Source organism: Triturus cristatus, chromosome 4_2 (genome assembly GCF_964204655.1).
Source record: "Triturus cristatus chromosome 4_2, aTriCri1.1, whole genome shotgun sequence".
Lineage (NCBI taxonomy): Eukaryota > Metazoa > Chordata > Amphibia > Caudata > Salamandridae > Triturus > Triturus cristatus.
Window position 1 is genome coordinate 935767735 of NC_140586.1, and position 21263 is coordinate 935788997.

Consider the following 21263-nt stretch of genomic DNA (forward strand, 5'->3'; position numbering starts at 1 on the left):
ATCATTTGCTTGGGGATGATAAAGCGGAGTACGAAGATGTTTCACACCGGTTTTGATTAAGAACTCTTGCATAGTAGCAGAAGTAAATTGCACACCATTGTCAGACAGTAATTCTTCAGGGGTACCCTCTCTACTGAAAACATCTTGCAAAAACCAAATGACAGACTTGGTGTTAGGCTCAAAAACACCCCTCACCTCCACCCATCTGGACAGGTGATCTAACAATACAATGAAATATTTCATATTATTAGGTAACACATGAAAAGGTCCCAAGAAATCTACAACTACCCTCTGCCACACTCTGTCTGGACATGGAACAGGCCTTGGAATGGGAGAGACAATATTGAGGTGCTTATCGCTAAATGAGCATTGTACACATTCCCTCACCAACACCTCTACCTCTCAATCAATACTGGGCTACCAAAAGTCATTGTGAACTTTGCGTAAGGTGGCAGTCATTCCCAAGTGACCTAAATGAGCAATTTCAAGAATTTTAAATCAGAGACACTTTGGAGGAATTAACCTTCCACCCCTGACCAATAAACTGCTTTCAATTGAAAGCTCATCAGCCACCTTACAGTAAGGTTGTAAATCAAAATCAATAGACCTTTCCTTAGGCCAACCAGTAACAACCAAGTTCATAACTTATTTCAAAACAGGATCAGATTTTAAATGCATCCAGCCATTCACTCATATTGGGACAGATTACTGTGTCTTTGACACTTGCAATAATGCACTCTTTAACACTTTAACAGCCTCAAACACCATAGAGTGTTCATTGCAGTCCTCTACAGGAAGTCTGGATAAAAAATGCGCCTTAATGTTCTTCCCACCTGCAATATGCAGTACAGAGAAATTAAACTCAAGCAATGTAGTCGACAAACGTGACAGTCTGGCTGTTGTTTTCTTGATTTTGTTACCTGACAAAATGTCTACTAAAGGCTTATGATCCGTTCTTAGATAAGACCTTCTTCCCCACACATAAGGCTTGAACTTCTCAATTCCCCATACACAAGCAATGACCTTCTTCATTCCTCTAGACGCAAAGCCGACGTTCACTTCTTTGTTTCCCACCGTTTGAGACAAAACCGCCCCCATACCATAAGAACTGGCATCAACAGTGATATAGGTGTCACGGCCTTCTACATACACTTGAAGAGCTGGAGCTGTCAGGATGCTTTCCTTAATCAATTGAAAATGCTCTTGACATGTAGATGTCCAGATAAAATCTGCACTTTTCTTTAGAAGACCTCTTAAACATTCTGTAAGACCAGCATAGTTTCTTATGAACTTTGCATAGAATTCACACAAGCCCATAAACAACTTAAGTTGTTCCTTATTGGTAGGATGAGGGGCATTGATAATACCTTCGATAATGCTGGGCTTTGGTTTGACACCCTCATGAGAAAGAATGTGACCCAAATACTCAATTTTGTTAACTGCAAAAATACACTTGTCATCTCTTAGCGTTACACAGTTCATTTGCAAAGTAGTAAGAAACTGTTCAATGATTTCATTGTGTTTTTTTAGTGAAAGAGTATGTACCAAAACGTTGTCCTAAAAAATAACAACATTGGATACATCCTTAACCCCTTCCATGCTGCGCAGATTCCGCCGCTGTGCTGACGGAATCTTGCGCGGGCGTGGTCATGACGGAACGGTTCCGTCATGAGCACAGCTCAACCGTGGCTCATGACGGAACCGTTCCGTCATGAGCACCGAAGGGGTTAAACATGTTGGTCATCACCTTTTGGAAAACAGAGGCCGCCAAGGCCAATCCAAATGGCATGAGACAGAATTGAAAAATGCCATCAGGTGAAACGAAAGCATTTAAATGGCAAGAACGCTCATCTACAACAACCTGATATGCTGCCCGCAAATCAAATTTCGAAAACCATTTGAATTGACCAACGGCAGTGATGAAATCATCAATGCGTGGAAGCGGAAAACTTTCCACCCAAATTGCCTTGATAAGAGACCGCAAGTCTACACAGAAACGTAATTCGCCTGACTTCTTTTTGGCAAGAACAATGGGAGACAACCATAAAGTAGCATCCACCTTTTCAATAATCCCTTCATTTAGCATTTTAGTTAACATTGCAGATAACTCACTTCTGATACTGTAAGGCACATTACAAAGTTTGTGCTTAACAGGAGAAACATCCTCCTTAACTTTGATGAAATGAGAACATTTTTTGATCTCCCCTATTTTTTCTTGAAAATCACTCTGAAATTTATTTTTCCAAGGTATGTGAACACTTACAGCATTACCCAAGGAGATAGGATTTTTCTGACCAGGTTTGATGTTCAAGCCAAATTCAGCTTGGTGCCACCACCCCAAAACATTGATACCCTTAAACGCTACATAAACTTTACAATGAATGGTTTTGTTTTCAAATTTGATGTCAGCCCAAAAATATCCATCCACTCAATTCAACTCTGCTCCCTTCAAACGCAGTAGTGATGACATCAGGAGGTAACAACACCTTGTGGGGCCAAAACTCTTTGTATATCTCAATTGATATAATGGTAATCCTTGCCCCAGAATCAATAAGTAGATGAATACCACATCCATTCATTTCAATTTGTATTAAAGGATCAGAAATATCGTTGCTGGTTTGAACATTATTAACTTCCACAAAAGCCACAAATAACATAAGTTCTTCAACTTTTTTTTCCACTATATCAAGTTCATTGTTCACAGTGCAATCTTGAACACTCCTTATAAGAAACTGTTTGCCACCTCTGCAAACTTTGACAAAATACCCTTGTTTTTTACATTTCCAACATTCTTGTGAAGCCACTGGGCAATTTTTAAAATTAGAAACGAGTAGGTGATCCACATCTAAAACATTGTAACTTAAGAAAATTATGTGCAGTAACAGTGCTTTTACTTCCTCTGACAATATTATCTCCTGAACCTGCCCCTTTAAAATTGTTACTATTAGAACTGCCCAAGGGCGAAGATCTGGTGACCAAATTGACAGCAGCTACCCCAGTAAAAGGAACAGTGGCTTCTAATTGCTTGGCATCAATTTGTGAACTTTCAATACTTTTAGCTATGTCAATAGCTTCATCTAATGATGGATTTTTGCATAACAATAATTTTTGTTGAATTGTTTGGGAATAACATCTGCAAACAATCTGGTCTCTGGTGAGCTGAGATGTAAAACCTTGAAAATCACAAGACCCAGCCAACATTTTTAGAGCAGTCACATACGTGTCAATGGACTCATTTGGCCCTTGAACACGCGTAAAAAAGTTGGCCCAAATAGAAGCAGCGATAAGGAAGATAGTCCCCGCTAAAGCTCCTGGACCAGATGGTCTGCCTGGAGATCTATTTCTCGCAGACCCTATAAATTGGGCACAGTATATTCGGTTACTTATTAACCCCATTGCTAACGGTTGCCCAGTACCAGAACCTTGGAAGGGCGAAGATGTGGTCCCGATTTATAAAAAGGGTGCCAGAGAGGCCCCCTCAAACTAAAGATCCAATTATTTTGATTTATGCAATGCAGAAGGTATTTGGCAGAGTCCTGCTACAGAGGATTTAATCCTGGGCAGAGGATGAAGATGTCCGGTCCCAATACCAGGGAGGCTTTAGGGCCAGCACTGGAACAGTCGACCAGGTATTTAGGCTACGCCTTATATATTGGATGGAAAATCGTGGTGATTGGCAAGGGCAGCTTTTATCTCGCATTTATCGATTTAAAGACTGCCTTTGACCTGGTACCCAGAAATAGGTTTTGGCAGATACTTAGAGACATGGGCATACCTCCCCTAATCCTCAACTTAGTGGTCCGGCTTCATGAGGGCAACTACGCACAGGTGAGATGGGGGACCCAAGACCAGGTGACGGAGCAGTTTCCCATCAACAGGGAAGTGCGTCAGGGCTGTGTTATGGCGCCCACCCTGTTCTCCTTATACGTGAACGGTGTGGTCAGTTTCTTGCAAGAAGACCCAGCTGACGCTCTAGCCCTGGCGGGTGACAAGGTACAGACTCTCCTGTTCGTTGACGACACCCTGCTGGTGTCTAAGACCCCAGCTGGGCTACAAAAACTACTGAATAGATTTCAATCTTTCTGTGACTCCCGGGGGTTGGTCATCAATACCTCAAAAACCAAGTTCATGACATTCAACCCCCATAGATCCTTTAGAAACAACCTTATTTTGGATGGGACCCACTTGGGGCGGAGTCAGTACCTTTGACTACCTTGGTATTCGACTCTCAGATAAAATGCTGTGGAGGCCTCATTTAGCCAAGATGCTCGTGTGCATAAATGTGTGGTTGGGGTACTAGGCACAGAACATCGCTCTTTGCAAAGCAGGCCAGTTGCCCCGGCCTTCACGGTTTATGATGCTAAGGCAGTCAGCTCAGCCCTTTACGGAGATGAGCTATGGGGGTTGGATAAAGTAGATGACATCTGCAGATCTGAGCACAAGTTTCTGAAGGACCTGGTGATGCTTCCCCGTAATGTCCCATTAACACCCTTAATGTATGACATGGGCAGGCGGTCGTTCAGACATATTGCTAACCAGCGCCCATTGCTCTTCTGGGCCCACTTAAGACAGACTCCTGAACTCACCTAACATGCCATAGCGCTAACTGAGGTGATGAGCCTAGATGTTAACCATAGAGTCAACTGGATATCAAGTGTCAGGAAAACACTGACAGTTCTGGGTCTCAAGGAATCCTGGGACAGCCAAAAAAAACCTAGCAAAGTAGAGCTCAAGTGCGTATATTGGGATTGGATAGATAGACAGGAACTCAGCAAGCCAAATGTGGAAAGATTAACGGAAGAATTTTACCACCACAAGCAGAGCAGAAGCCTTGAGCCATATCTGGATATAATCCAGGTACCACGAGATGGCACTGTATATCCATTTTAGGCTTGGTACGCTTCCAATTCGCGCACTAACTACAAAATGGCGTCCTCCCAAACAGGATCCGGTGTCTGCACATCTAATAAGGGGATGTGTCCCCCTGGGCACTACTTGCATCCTGGTTGTAGGCTCCTAGGTTAGGTTTATGTGTTTAAACGAAATTCAACAATGAAAAGATGCAAAAAGTTCTGCTGATACTTTATTTCATTTGTGTGATGCTTGGTTGCAAGTATCGATCCAAAAATTGCCCGATAGGCTCGTGTATACTGCCTAGAGTTGAAACTATAGGTGTGAACGGGGGATGAAATAAATCTTTGTGTATTTTAGGCACCATGTAGATTGATGGCATTTTTGGATGTTTTTGTATGAGGAATCTTTTGGTTCTAGCGTTGATGATTCAGTTTTCACACGATTTGTTGATTAAAGATTTCAATAGTGTAGCGAAGGTGTCATTCGGGTTAGTTTCCAATTTGATATAGGTAGATTCGTCTGAAACATGCCTATCGACTTCCTCCTCATAATGTGAAGTATTTAAGATGACTAAGGCTCCTCCCTTGTCAGCTTTCTGGCAGGTTATGTTAGGGTTCATCGCTATGTTTCTGATGGTGCTAAATTCCTTCTGTGTGAGGTTGCTTCTTCTGTTTCTTCTAGAGTAATTCAACCTCATAAGGTCTTGTTTTACCAAATTCTCAACTGTATCCAAGGTTTTATGGCTAACCCGTGCCATATATGTGTTTGAAGGTGTTAGTCCTCGCAGTTGATCTTCTTCTTCTGTTTGTTGTTGGAGAATGTTCTCGAAAAAATGTCTGAGGCGCAATCTGCGCATAAATTTAAAAAAGCTTATTTCCAGTTCCAAATGGTTGGTATGGGTGGTGCAGACAAATTATGTGCCTTTTTGTAGTGTTTTTAACTCAAATTTATTTAGATGTTGGTCTGATATGTTTATCACCAGGCTAAACTCGTTGTTGTCTTCTTCTCCTCACAGTATTATACGTTTATTACAGGATTGTTCCCTGATGAAGGGTTAATATCCAAAATGCATTGGACACACAAAAGATTCAGTCATTGTAATATAAATTCTGCAATTGAATCGAAAATGTGAAGATATAAGAGGAGGTACAAAATACTTCAATAAAGTATCAGCAGAACTTTTTGCATCTTTTCATTGTTGAATTTCGTTTAAACACGTTAACCTAACCTAGGAGCCTACAACCAAGGCGCAAGTAGTGCCGAGGAGGACACATCTCCTTATTAGATGTGCTCACACCGGATCCTATTGTATAACGTTTGGAACAGCAGACGTTACCCCAGGAGCACACAAGAAGCATCAATTATTGATCAAACATTTATCAACTTGAGGTTGTCGCGCGTACATACCCACAGAGGTCCTCCCAAACAGACAACAGAAGACTGTCCTTGCTGCAGAGCCCCGCTGGAGTGCGTTGCCCATGTCGTGTTTGCTTGCCCAGGGTACAAAGCAGCAAGGTCTAAATGGCTAAAGCAATCTGCAGACAAATGGGCACCCTCGACCACCGAATTGCTCTGCGCATTCCGAAGTCTGATGCAAGAGCCCTCTTTGCTTGTGGGGTGGCTAAGTTCCTAAGCCACACTTGGATAGTTAGGCAAACAGCCTTGCATTCGGTGGTCTAACTTCGCATTTTAGGTCTCATGGAGAAAAACACTGAATGCCCATCCATTGTAAAAACCATACTTTATGCACTGGCACTTTACACAAGCTCCATTGGGTTAGACTTATGATTGTACTCTTTAACTGTTTTTATCTAAATTATTCACAATTTTATCATTGAACTTTTAGAAATTTTTATTGTGCAGTCTTGGTGATAACTGTTTTATCCTCTGGGGTGCAAAATTGTGCTCAAATGTCCCGGCCGAGCACATTCCTCTGACCATCTATGTATCACACAATAATTTGCATATTCTTAACTTTTTTTATTTTAAAATGTTGCTCGATGTTTTTATGATACTAGTTATCGATATAAAAGCAAATGATGATGATGAACTAAAACTCATTCCACATTACTTGCAAATATATGTTTTTTCCCCAGTGTGTGTTCCCTGATGCCGTTTTAGGTGTGCAGATTGACTAAAGCTCTTCACACATTCATTGCATTTGTATGGCTTTTCCCCTGTGTGTGTTCGTTGATGACTCCTGAGTTTTGAGGATTCCCTAAAACTACTTCCACATTGATTGCAATGGTATGGTTTTTCCCCAGTGTGTGTTCCCTGATGCTGTTTTAGGCTTGATAAACGTATGAAGCTCTTCAGACATTCACTGCAATGATATGGTTTTTCTCCAGTGTGTGTTCTCTGATGTAGTTTTAGGTCTGATAAATATATAAAGCTCTTCCCACATTCATTGCACTTGAACGGTTTTTCCCCCATGTGTGTTCTCTGATGCCGTTTTAGGTGTTGCGATTGACTAAAGCTCTTCACACATTCATTGCATTTGTATGGCTTTTCCCCAGTGTGTGTTCTCTGATGCTGTTTTAGCTGTGATAATCTACTAAACCTTTTCACACATTCACTGCAATGGTATGGCTTTTCCCCTGTGTGTGTTCGCTGATGCCGTTTTAGGCTTGGTAAATATATAAAGCTCTTCACACATTCACTGCACTTGAATGACTTTTCCCCAGTGTGTGTTCCCTGATGCCGTTTTAGGTGTGCAGACTGACTAAAGCTCTTCGCACATTCATTGCATTTGTATGGCTTTTCCCCTGTGTGTGTTCGTTGATGACTCCTGAGTTTTGAGGATTCCCTAAAACTACTTCCACACTGACTGCAACGGTATGGTTTTTCCCCAGTGTGTGTTCCTTGATGCTGTTTTAGGCTTGATAAACATATAAAGCTCTTCAGACATTCACTGCAATGATATGGTTTTTCTCCAGTGTGAGTTCTCTGATGTAGTTTTAGGTCTGATAAATATATAAAGCTCTTCCCACATTCATTGCACTTGAACGGTTTTTCCCCCATGTGTGTTCTCTGATGCCGTTTTAGGTGTTGCGATTGACTAAATCTCTTCACACATTCATTGCATTTGTATGGCTTTTCCCCAGTGTGTGTTCTCTGGTGCTGTTTTAGCTGTGATAATCTACTAAACCTCTTCACACATTCACTGCAGTGGTATGGCTTTTCCCCTGTGTGTGTTCGCTGATGCCGTTTTAGGCTTGGTAAATATATAAAGCTCTTACAACATTCACTGCACTTAAATAGCTTTTCCCCCGTGTGTGTTCGCTGATGACTTCTGAGTTTAGATGATTCCGTAAAACTACTTCCACATTCACTGCAAGTGTATGTTTTTTCTTTCTTGGTTGGTGTCTCTGAGTCGGGTATGTATTTTTCTACATCTCTTGACTGTGCTTCCTGAAGGGCCAACATGACCAATAAAGCACTTGTGCTATTCTCACACTCCCTGTATGTGTGTTGTATTTTGCACATTTGCTTTCTGATTAAACACTAAAGTTCAAAGGTCACCAAATACTCGCCAACCTCATAACGTGTGTAAGGCTTCGTTGTCGGTGATTGTTTCTTTAGACTGGATAACTGATCTGCAAGCTTGCAAGTAAAGATCCATCGTCCTTCTGGTCGGTGCACATTGGGACAGTACTCTGCATTTTATATAGCAGAACACCTATTTCTTTTAACTTTCAGTTTACTGTGCTTTTCGCTGGTTGCTGTGGAATGGCCTTAATGAGTTTACAATACTCCTCTAGCACTGAATGGTGGTCTGATATCACACTAGGAAGCAGAGCACTGCAGTAACCAAATCATGATCAGAGCTGGTATTGGACATGTTTACACAAGAAGTGGTTGATCAGTGTTGTCTTAATTTTCTAGAGGTCATTTCTTCATCTTGAGGCATGGAGGTGCACAGCGGAGACTCGTAGAATCACTGAATTGCCCTTGACGGTACTTCCAAGTTTTGTCAGTTTATGTTCAGGTTCGGTTGTCTCGGACAGCACTTATGTTTTCCCGATTACTGGAGCTCAATATTTCGGACTTTGTTTTTGCAGATTTACAGTATTATCTTCATTATTCTTAAACATTTTGTGCAATCAAGGATTGTTTTCTGTCTGCTGTAAAGAGATTTAAATTACTTAAATGGAACATGCAGGAATGTGCATACACAATTTTTAATTGATAGTAAAAACATCTCTTCATTATTATTGTTGAAACTTATGAAGGCATATTTAACCATACACAGATATTTACATAAAAGTTCCTTTGAACATGCCACATCTTATTTAATTCAGCAAAGGTGTTCATAGAGTAACTTAGTAAAACAAACAATGGCATAGCCAGTAGGTCTCGCTTTTGGGACTTTATAAGTATTTAGTTATGCAGCACAATATCCTTGGTGCAACAACATCAACTGCTGCATGGCTAAACACTTATAAGGTCCCAAAGGCGAGACCTATTGGCTATGCCAATGTTTGTTATTATTACAAATGACTTCTCTTCAGTACTGCTCTTTTTAGTGGGTCCTCTATCTAGCCATTGATTCCTCACCGGGTGCCAGACTGGAGCTGGGAATCTTTTCATCTGCAGTGCTGCCGCATTCCAAAGAAATGCCAATAAGATTTTGTGATTCTTTCTGGTGCCTGGGAGGTATTCTAAAGTGAGTAATCGGTAGTTACTCCATCCGAATCAGCTTGACTGAGTTAGTCTAGATGGATACAGGTGTGTTCCCCCCTCCCCCCGAGTAGGTCTTCCTTAATGCAAGCTGCTTCTTTGCTCAGAAAACCTAAGCGAGGCCATGCAAAAGTTCAGGCTCCTGGCCCCTACCAGATCCCTACCAACGCTCCTGATACATCTGCCTGGTGACTAGTAGAAAGTTAAGGCCGGGCCCTGCACCGACACTCAAAGTGAGGCATGTGCAGTAAGATGGGACTAGCAGTGACTGGGTTCTCAAGCGCTCTGTTACATGACACAAAGGGAGGCGGAGGGTTTCAGGTGGTTATTGAGCGCCTTCCATAGAATAGGTTAAAGTAGCTAGAGGATGAGGGGGGTTACAAGAGCGCAGGGTAAGGGTAGTGAGATGAAGTGAATACTTCAGAAATGCACATACACTCAGTGGGGCAGCAAGCACTTTGGCCGCCCGTGGCGGTCCCCGTGTTTCCCGCCCAACTGCGGCCGCAGGGGGACGGGGTGGGGGCTGTGCGTGCGGAGACGTCAGGTAACAGCAGGGGTGAGGGGTAGGTAGGCTACCACTCCCTAAACTGGCACCGCCCTATTAGGGCCCTTGCTGCGTGACTCCTAACTCTTTTTTCAGGAGGATTATCTTTGCTGGTGTCTCAAGGCCCGATTATGAGGGCCTTTTGTGTGCTGACTGTGTTAGGGGCCCTTGTGGCGTAAAGGGGCTCTATCTGGGCCTTTTGGCCCTGTATCATGTATCGACCCTCCCCCATTTAAGGTCCATGCCCAATCTAAAATGGCAGCTTCTCTAGGAATCTAGATATCGATACAGGACTCAGCATGTCCTTCTTATGGACATGAAAAGTGGCACTATAATGTTCTATAGTTCAAAAGTGTTTCCAAGGTGGCGGCCATCTTACAATGATGTTGTTTACTAACTCTGCTTAGATTCCCAGACTGGCTCGGTCTATCGAATTTCCAAGTGCATCCTAGCCCACTGTTCATCCCATCCCCCCTATCCCTCTAATCTATCTTCCTAATTGCATATACTAGTTTGCCCTAATGTATTTCAAATTCCCTTTTTTATATTCGCAACTGGGTCCTCTCTTCAGGATTTGCTGTTTTCCACCTATGCATATAAAGCTGGAAAGCCCAAAACAGAAAGAGTACCTTCTTCTCTCTGGACAACTTCTGTCATGATGCTGCTGTTAATGGGCTGTCTTTGTAGAACGGATTCATGGAACTTTCCTCCAGCCACCCCATGATTTCCTCCATCCCTTCCTTCCTTCATCTGACCATACCCCCTTCTCCTAGACTCCCCTCAGCTTAAACCACGTGAGCATGTAGTACTCCGGTCCCTCCCTTCTTTCCACTCTGGAAATTTGGAGCCCTTAGCCATGGACTCCCTTTCTCGAAGATCACTAGACTCCAAACTTGTTCCAGATGGCTGTAATTCCTACACTATCATATACCCCCTAAACTATCTAAAAGTGTGTTCAAGAACTTCAAACACAGGCTTCTCAAACTTCACCCAGAAACCCTTATTTCCACCCCCTATGTCTGCACGGATAAAGGAGCTACCATAAGTGACCTTATCTTTTGCAATAAAAGACCAGCACAATGGAGAAAAGCCCTTTGTTCTCTGCTCCGGATCACTGCATCCACAAAAGCCCCCCTTCCCCCAGTCTGAGACTCTTTGTAACTACCTCTATTTTTTGCCGAGCAGAGGCAACCATCTCCCTTTATAATAATGGCATTATCCTCATCCAAACATCTAGGATTACTCGATGAAATTTTGCTCACTCATCAAACTCTCTGTGATGAAGTAAGTTTCCTCCCTGACCCAAGATCATCCTAGCCCTTTAGTCATCCCACGGATACCTTGTTCTGTATCCTCTCCTTTTCCCACTACTTGTATTGCTCCACCCCTTACCCCTATCCGTCTTCATCAGATTACTCAACAGCATTCATTTACCATTACCCTTGCAGGTTGTTTCATCCGACGGTTTTCAACATAATAGCCTGAGCCCTCATCACACCCCTAGAGTAGCGACCACTGAAATACACTGACTCGATACTAACACCTTCACCTCATCTTTGCCCCTTATGTTATGTTATGTTATGTTATGTTAGTGCTATTTGTATTGCGCCCGGCTGCTCCAGCGAAGGAGCGTCCCGGCGCACCGACAAGGTGGCGAACACAACACAACTGGGGAACAGAAATAATTATTAAGAAATTGGGGAGTGCAGGATTTAACAAAGCTCAGAAAATAAATGAGTTTTAGCGGCCTTGCGGAAGGAGAGCAGGTCACCAAAGGTCCGGAGTTTCAAAGGGAGAGCGTTCCAGAGTGCGGCTGCCCGCACCTTAAAAGAGCGACCCCCCACCCGACTGAGTTTGAACCGAGGGGCTACCGCTAATTCTTGGTCTAGCGAGCGCAGAGTGCGGCCCGGGATGTAAGGGCGCAAGAGTTGGTGCAGTAAGGGAGGTGATAGGCCCTTCAGAATTTTGAAGGAAAGGCACAAAACTTTAAAGTGGATCCGCTGCCTAACGGGTAACCAATGCAAGGCTCGCAAAGATTGACCGGCCGAGCAAAACCTAGGAAGACCTATGATCGCTCTGGCCGCAGCGTTCTGCACTCTTTGAAGTCGGGTTAACTCAGCCTGGTTTAATCCTATAAAAAGGGAGCTGGCATAGTCCAGCCGTGCCAAAACCGTTGCTTGCACCACCAATTGACGAGTTGCGGCATCGAAGTATTTAAGGGCAGGGCGCAGATTGCGCAGGATGCCGAAGCAGCAAGCCGCCGTCCTTTTGGTGTGGCCAACGAAGTTGAGGGAAGGGTCCAGCCAAACACCAAGGTTTTTGATCTCCGCAACCGGAGTGGGGGTCGGCCTTACCTCTAAACATTCCACCGCTGTCAGCACTGATGCATCTGTGACACCCTTTCTGGACCAAACAATGACACTTGCTATCTCTGAACCCCCTAACATGACCAATAACATGGCGCCTATCTACTCATCAATCAGTTTATGAGTCCCACACCACCACTCCTCAATCATGACTCCATCTCTATTCCCCCCTCCCCTGGTTCTCCCAACTCAGCTTCTCCCTAACTCCATAAACCGGAGCACTGTCACTCCTGGCCTCCTGGCCCATTTCACAACCTCCTGTTCCCACATTACTAATGACGCCAAACTCACTGAGATCTCTCAGGAACTTAATCAACTCAAGGCTGAGGTTTAAAGCCTAATATCCCTTACCTCCGAGCTCACTAATTGTTGGTGTCCCACCAGGCCGATGGGTAAGAATAGACACTCCCTTTAGCAATCCAATAACAATCCCGTTTGACGGATGTCACCCGCACATCCAATGGGATCTCAGCAATCACAACGTCACCTCATTTGACCTGGAAGACAATTCCCTACCTCAACGCTCACACCCGACCCATCAGGATGAAAGATACTCTAATGGACAACAATATTTACTCCCTCCTTCTTCAGTCGAATCCACATAGAGATCCTAGGCCCAATCCCAGAGCAGTTAACAATTCCAACTTCAAGCAAATTCCCATAACTCAGGCTGCCTCCGCTGTTGCCATACCCCACCTGAAATGTACGCTACTCAATTGCAGATCGGCATCTAAACACGCAGTGGATATTGCTGACCTTATCCTTACTTATGTTCTTGACCTTATAGTCCTGACTGAAACTTGGCTAAATGACTCCTTCACAACAACACTCGACATTCTAGTACCGCCCAGCTACGACATCTTCAGATTAGATAGACCAAACAGACCTGGTAGAGGTAACCCCTGTATTCACTGCAATAATCTCTCTGTGAAGCAAGCACAAAACGTTACTCTCATCTCCAGTGAATATCTAGGCATCGATATCCTGAGTAAAGCTAAGCCTCAATACAAATTGCATGCGCTTTACCACCCCCCAGGAGATAATCTCCCATCCATTGAACAAATTATGGAAATCATCACAAACCACTCCGGTGTATACTGCGCCCAAATCTTCCTTGGTGACTTCACCCTCTACTGGAATGACCCAAAGAACCAACCAGCGATTAGCCTAAAAACCTTCCTAGCTGACCTAAACTTGATCCAAATATGCGAAACTCCTACAAACAACGTGGGATTGACCTTGGATCTAATTATCTCTACAGCTAATTCCATTCAATTTGAATCTATCATTCAGTGTGATTGGACAGACCATCACTGCATCACTTTCCTCATCACTGAATCACTGTCCTCAAAAAAGGTTCAAAAGAAAAAACAGACACTGGAAAAGGAACCCTCGAAACATAAACCTGAATGAACTGACATCTATCAACAATTACATCCTACTCCCTCCCGAGGACATGTCAGATATCCAGGACCTTACTGATCATTACACTAATTCAATTACAAACATTCTAGACTCTATGGCACCCCTCCAATTAAAAAGAGTATCCACCAAAGACTCCGAGCCTTGGTACAATGGTAGTCTAAACACTGAAAAATGCAATCTAAGATTGGCTGAATGGTCATGGAGATTCTCCCCCTCGCTCGAACACCTCCAGCACCTGAGATCTCTAAGAATCATTTACAACAAACGCATGCATAGCTCAAAAGCAAATGTCCTTAGGAAACCACATCACACCTTATTTGAAGTCACTAAACTGGTTCCCTTACGAGGCACAACTTCATTTTTAAATTGCCAGTATGACACACAAAGCCATACACTCCAACACCCCGAGGTACAATGCACAAAAACTAGAGCTGCCTGGTGACTCTAGAACCTCAAGAAGCACCACGTCTTTACTGTTGAAACGCAGAAATTCAAAAAGAAAACTTACAATCGAGCCTTCTCTGGCAATGCCCAGAGAATCTGAAATTCCCTACCATCTGAAATCCGAGTTAACTGTTAACCTGCACCTTTGAAAAGATAAGTGAAAGTGATACTGATGAACACATTCTTGCTTTAGCTCCCATGATAATGTTATTGCGATGGTTATTATTGTTTATTGTTGCCTGCCTTACCTGTGTCTCTCAAGGGCGGCTCCTCCATTGGAGGGAAGGAGCGTTACCCCACTTAAATGCGCCCGAGAAAACCCCCAGAGACCAAAAATACAATGATAATGAAGTTAATTAATTAGCATTTAATTGTTTGTCCTCCCCGTCCTGACTCAGGAAGGGGCGGGGCCTGCGAGTGGCAGCAGTGGTGGGCTTCCTGTGCACTAGTTTATAGTGCGCATGTCTCTTTGGATGGCCGTCTTGTGACGGGCAGCCTAAAATACGCATTATAAACCTCTCAACTCAGCCGTCTTACACAGACGGGTTGAGAGCCAGCCCATGCCTTTATTGTCCTCGGAAGCCCCAAGACACACCGATCCCTCCAATCCTGGAGCTTCTCTCATGCTGAGAGCAGTGCACGGATTGGTTAAGTAGGTTAGCTGGGGCACTGGACGTGACACTGGAAAAGAAGAGGACCGGAGCGAGGAGGACCTGCCTGCGCAAGCCATTGTTTTTTTCAAAAATGTATTTCATGTATTGTATTTAGTTTATGCCCCCACTCATTTGCCCGTCTCACCAATCAGCATTCTTGCCAGCCACCACTGGTTTCTCTCACCCTAATCGTTTATGTAGCGCTATATTGAACTAATATGAGTTCTTCCCCCGCTTGGATACTGCTACTTCCTGTATTGTTACTGTGATTGTTACTATTGTTTATTATTGTCGGCCTTGCCTCTTTCTGATAATTTGTAAAGTGCTCCGATACCGTATCGATTTATGTTCACGCTATGTAAAACTTAATAAATAAATTACTCCCACATTATGCTGTACAGCAGCAGTTTATTGATTTTATGTACTTTGTGGTTTTACTTTACTCAAATGTTTTTTTAGCTATTTTTAGTTTGCCCGTATTGACGCTGAGCTAGTCTGTTGTTTATTTGTCCCACCTCTAACTTTACAGCCTGAGTTAGCACACCAGCCTGGCGGCCTAATTGTTGACAGCTGTGTGGCATCTGTAGTGTTGCCAGGTGGACCCTTCCACTGTCGTGGGGGTCCCTGGCCAAAGTGAAAGCATGTTCCCCCTGCGAGCGTGCCTCCTGTGGACGTGCCTGACGTCCAGGGAGAGGACACGTGGTATAAGCCAATAAAGAGCCCGGGACACCGGGCGTGGCAAGCAGTGTTCTAGCCACCAGTTCGAGACACGTGTGTTGTGGCCCCCATTATTTCTAGGCCTGTGGCCCAACACTACACTGGCGACGAGGTGGTCTCGCCACCCCATCGCGTGCACCGCCTCGCTGCGCTCTTGCCCAAGGAGCGACTTTGCTTTCCTCACCTCGTGAGGAGTGGTGCCCCCAGCGTGGCCCCCAGCTGCCCTCGCACCACCTACCTTGTGCCCAGCCGTGCTGCGCCCATCCTCCGCCTAGCAGGGCCCTCCGCTGCCCCCTCGGCCTCCAGCGCCTGCCTCCGGGCTGCCCGAGAAGCTTCTGAGCCCGCGGAGCCTGCACGCGCGGAACATCGGACCCGCCTGCCGTTTCCCACGCATCTCGCGTGCACCGGGTGATCCAGCCTTGCCGTTTCTCACGCATCTCGCGTGAGACCCGTTTTTGGCAGTTCTGCTGCCTGGACTTGCCCCTCCTGCCTCCCAGGAAGCCCCTGGATGCTGGGAAGGCCCCAGAGGGTCAGTACACGACGCCCGGAAGACGAGTGAGCCGGCCCCGAAAGGGTGAAGGTGAGCCTACCCCTGCTGCTGCGCCCGCCCACGACAACCATGGCCACCGTGCCCCCCCTGGAGCCGTTTGCAGTCACTGGCACACCCCCGTCGCAGGCGGCACGGTGGAGGAAGTGGGTGGAACGACTCGAGAACTACTTCGTGGCGGCGGAAATCGCGGCTGAGCGACAGCGCGCCATGCTGTTACACTTAGGAGGTGAGGCGATCCACGACATATCGAAGGACGTGACGGAGGCTGGCCCGCCCAGGACGTATGCCATGCTGCGCGACGCTATCACTGGATACTTTGAGCCATTTGCGAGTGCCGACTATGAGCGATTCTTACTGCGCCAAGCCTGCCAACTCCCGGAGGAGTCGGTGGATGTTTTTCACGCCAGACTAAAGAAGCTAGCCAGCACATGCACACTCCCCGACGTGGACGACGAGATCCGCGCCCAATTCATACAAGGTTGCGCGTCATCAAAGTTGCGCGAGAGGGTGTTAGAAACGGACAACATGCCCATGCGGGACATCCTTGCGCTCGGGCGGTCAAAGGAGTTGTCTAAAGCACGTGCCGCCCACATGGAGCCAAAGCCGACAGTCGCGATCAAGACAGAGCCAGTGTGCGCCCTCAAGACTGACGCTGGCGAGAACAACTCTAAGCAGCCTCGGCGGAGGAACCCAAGACCGGCGCAAGCACCCCCCGGCCGCGCGTGCGCGTGGTGCGGAGGAGCGATGCCCCACAGAGGAGCGTGCCCAGCACACGGCAAAGTATGCAGCGCATGCGGAAAGGCCAACCCCTTTGCGAGCGTGTGTCTGTCGGCACCCCGGAAGAAACAGAGTGGCCCGCCCAGGAGGGTTAGGCAGGTAGAGCCGCTACCGAGCACATCCACCAGCAGCGACATGGATGACGATGAAGCGGACGTGGCCTCTGTCCATGTCGTGAGAGTTCTACACACCCTGGCGACCTCTCCATCCACAGAACCCATGTGCACAGTCAACGTACGGGACCAAGCTGTGGCGGCCCTGATCGACACAGGCGCATCAATCAACCTGATGGCTGCCAGCGTATACCGGACGCTAGAGAATGCCCCGGCGCTCCATCCCACGAGGGTACAGGTGTACGCCTACGGCACCAGCCGCCCACTCCGCCTGTGCGGGATGTTCCGGACGGACCTGTCCCATGATGCCACTCGACTACAAACCAAGATCTATGTGTCGCAAGAGGGATCAGGATTCCTACTTGGTTGTCGAACAGCCCAAGACCTCGGGTTGATCCACTTCGCACTCACCGTCCAAGCCAGCAGCCTCGACCACCTAGTTCGGAACCACACATCTCTATTCGAAGGGATAGGCTGCCTGGAAGGACCTGCTATTCACCTCCACATAGACAAGTCAGTCGCCCCGGTGGCCCTCCGGCACCGACGCATTGCATTCCACCTGCGACCCAAGGTGGAAGCAGAACTGAGAGTACTTGAGCGGGCTGGCATCATTGAGAGGGTAAGTGAGCCCACCCCGTGGGTGTCGCCAATCGTGGTGGCAAAGAAACCGAAGCAGCCGGACGCGGTGCGAATATGCGTGGACATGCGCATCCCCAACCTCGCCATCAAGCGCGAACGCCACCTGACGCCAACTATTGATGAGATAGTCGGAGAGCTGTCCGGCTCAAAGTGGTTCTCCAAGATGGACTTGAGGTCAGGATACCACCAGATTCCCCTGCACCCGGATTCGCGTCCAATCACCACCTTCTCAACGCATGCAGGCCTCTGGCGCTACACCCGGCTCAACTTTGGAATCTCGAGTGCCGCGGAGGTGTTCCAAAACATCATCCAGAACGTACTACAGGGACTCGAGGGAGTTCTGAATGTCAGTGATGACATTTTGGTCCACGCACCGACTTTGGACGAGCACATCCAACGCCTCCAGGCCGTGTTCATCCGACTCCAAGAGCAAGGGCTGACCCTCCACCGAGAAAAATGCGACTTCCTACGCAAGGACATCAGTTTCTTCGGCTACCGGTTCTCAGACCACGGAATTGGCCCAGATCCAGAAAAGGTCAAGGACATTCACGCTGCTCCAGCCCCCACGTCGGTGACCGCGGTCCGCAGTTTCCTGGGGATGGTCACCTACTGCGGGAGGTTCATCAAGGACCTGTCCGACCTCACCGGCCCCCTCCGGGACCTCACCAAGGCGGCTGCCACCTGGGAGTGGGGCCCGGCACAGCAAGAGGCGTTTCAGAAGACCAAGGCGGCGCTCTCGGCCGACACCACCCTGGCCTACTTTGACCCCCGTAATGAGTCACAACTCGTGGTGGACGCCAGCCCGACAGGCCTAGGGGCCGTGCTGACCCAACGACAAGCATGCGGGGAGTGGGCCCCCATTGCATACGCGAGCAGGACCCTCACACCAACGGAGCAGCGGTACTCGCAAATTGAACGCGAGGCCATCGCCATCCTATGGGGATGCCGGCATTTCCACATCTACCTGTATGGGCACCCTTTTGTGGTCATCACGGACCACAAACCTCTAGTCCCACTGTTCCAGGGATCCTCCACTCGCCCCCCGCCACGCATCGAGAAATGGGTGCTCCAACTCCAGGAATTCCAGTTCACGGTGGAGTATCGACCAGGCACCCGGAACCCTGCTGACTTTCTGTCGAGGCACGCACGTCCTGTCACGGACTCAGAGGCAGCTGAAGCCGCAGCCACGGAGGAGTTTGTCAGGATGATCGTCGAAAGGTCACGGCCACTACCGATCTCTCTAGAGGAAGTGGCGCGAGCCACCAAAGATGATGACTGTCTCCAGATTGCCATCCAAGCCGTCACGTCTGGCAACTGGAAGGACCTCCAAAGCCCAGCGTCGTTCCGCACGTCGGATGCCCAAGCAACCCTTAAAGCCCTACATCAAGTCCGGAACGAACTGTCCGTATCCCCGGAAGGATGCCTCCTGAGAGGGCCCCGTCTGGTACTACCTAGCTGCCTCACCCAACAGGCAGCCCTTCTGGCGCACGGTGCGCACCAGGGCATCGTGAAGTCGAAGAACCGCCTCCGGAGCAAGCTCTGGTTCCCCGGCCTCGACAGGGTGGTGGAAACAATCGTCCAGCGGTGTCCCGTGTGCCTAGCGACCAGCCTACCCAACCCTCCAGCACCTGTAATCACTGAGGAAGGCCCAGCGGCTCCATGGGAGCGAGCCAGCGCAGACTTCGGCAGCCTCCCCGGAGGGAAGTACATGCTGGTAGTAGTCGACGATTTCTCGCGATACCCCGAGGTGGAGCTCCTGTCCTCAACAGCCGCCGCGGAAGTGGTCCCCAAGTTGGAAAAGATACTTGCCACCCACGGCCTCATCGGGGAGCTGCGCACGGACAATGGGCCCCCGTTCAATGGCACCGAGCTGGCAGAGTACCTGCAGTCACACAGCATCAAACACCGACGCATAACCCCGAGGTGGCCGCAAGCCAATGGAGAAGTCGAGAGACTAATGAGGACTTTAAACAAGACAATTCAAATCGCACTGGCAGATGGCCAGAGCATAGAACTAGCCCTCTATCAATTTCTACGGGAGTACCGAGTGACGCCCCACTGCACCACGGGGGTTTCTCCGAGCCGCCTCTGTTTTGGCCGAACAGTCACCGACACTATTCCACACCATCCCCGGTGGGCGTCAGCACCAACCCCACCCAACCGGTCCATGGAACAAAGGACAAAAACTAATTGCGAAGCATCACGGAGAAGGAGAGCGGCTGACAGCCCCATCCAAGTGGGGGGCCGGGTGCTAGTGAAAGACCGCCACCCCGGGGAAAAGTTCCGACTGCCTTTCGAGTTGGACCCTTGGACTGTCACGCGAGTCTGTGGAACCCTGGTCACGGCGGCCAGGAATGGTGAAGAAGTCACGAGAAATGTATCGTTCTTCAAGAAGGTCCCGGACGGTGGAGAGGAAGAGGGTCCTAAGCAGGAAGATGACGGGCCAATGGCACACACGAGCCCCAGGACGGCCACGGAACAAGAACCAGCGGCAGCAGGAAGGACTCCCCGCAGCGCCGAAGAAGAGGTGAGCGCCCCGACCGCCTCAGCCCAAGGAGGTCAGGAGTCGCAAGAGACACAGAACCGCCCCCACAGAGCAGGCGCAGACTGTTCGGAGGATATGCGTCTCACCCCTCCCGATGGGCGCAGCCAAAGCAGGTACCACCTACGCCCATGCCCGCAGCCATCCCAGAGGTACCGAGACTTTGTGGCCCGCTGTCATCTCCCGAAGCCGAAGTGAGCTGCGCCTAGACCAAGTAAGACTGTTCTGTGTTGATGTTGTGTCTAGAAACCGCAGAGACTGTGTTTAGAGACTCTAAAGAAATGTGTGGCCATGGTCGCTATGTTTATTGTTGTTTCTCAAGTTTTTCTATTCGTGGGTAAAGGAGGAATGTAGTGTTGCCAGGTGGACCCTTCCACTGTCGTGGGGGTCCCTGGCCAAAGTGAAAGCATGTTCCCCCTGCGAGCGTGCCTCCTGTGGACGTGCCTGACGTCCAGGGAGAGGACACGTGGTATAAACCAATAAAGAGCCCGGGACACCGGGCGTGGCAAGCAGTGTTCTAGCCACCAGTTGGAGACACGTGTGTTGTGGCCCCCATTATTTCTAGGCCTGTGGCCCAACACTACAGCATCTGTGTAGCGAGTGCACGGATGGTGCGTCAAAGCCTGTTAGAATCCTTTCACTCCTGAACCATGCCCAGCACCGGAAACACTCTTTTAGAAACATCTCTTAAGTCAAATGGTTCCGTCCACACCTCCTACACCTCGGCTGCCCTCCAAGCTTTCATCCCTAAAGGTAGGACCTGTTCTTACATTTATTCACCTGCTCCTCACATGCATATCCCTGCCTTCAACATTCCTTTTCCAGCCCAAAGCCTGTGAACAAGATTTTCCAGCAATGTATTTCTCATGACTTTCCATAGGTCTTTCCTCCTACTCACGCTTTGCAACATCACTTGTACAAACCACCGTGGCCACATTTAGTGGAACAATACTGAGGTG

At 47.7% G+C, this 21263-nt stretch overlaps 1 protein-coding gene and 1 long non-coding RNA gene across 2 annotated transcripts in view; one reads left to right on the forward strand and one right to left on the reverse strand.

The window, feature by feature from the left end:
- Window positions 1-21263, forward strand: part of LOC146838962 (uncharacterized) — a 218502-nt gene that overhangs the window by 97166 nt on the left and 100073 nt on the right. The gene's annotated exons all lie outside the window — the stretch shown is intronic.
- On the reverse strand, window positions 706-8280 carry LOC146838963 (uncharacterized). Its single transcript, XM_085600222.1, has 6 exons — window positions 7876-8280; window positions 7302-7707; window positions 6926-7217; window positions 5567-5702; window positions 921-1557; window positions 706-833 (listed from the first exon to the last, which is right to left on the reverse strand). The coding sequence occupies exons 1-6, from the start codon at window positions 8278-8280 to the stop codon at window positions 706-708; spliced, it is 2004 nt and encodes a 667-aa protein (XP_085456348.1).

Bases quoted from the DNA above. Each gene is read 5' to 3' on its own strand.
- LOC146838963 (XM_085600222.1), bottom strand. From the start codon at position 8,280: ATGTTGGCCCTTCAGGAAGCACAGTCAAGAGATGTAGAAAAATACATA. The intron at 1,558-5,566 runs GTAAAACAAGAC...GTTATTTTTTAG, and splicing joins TGGATACAGTTGAGAATTTG to GACAACGTTTTGGTACATAC. The intron at 834-920 runs GTAACAAAATCA...TGCATATTGCAG, and splicing joins TTTAGTAGACATTTTGTCAG to GTGGGAAGAACATTAAGGCG.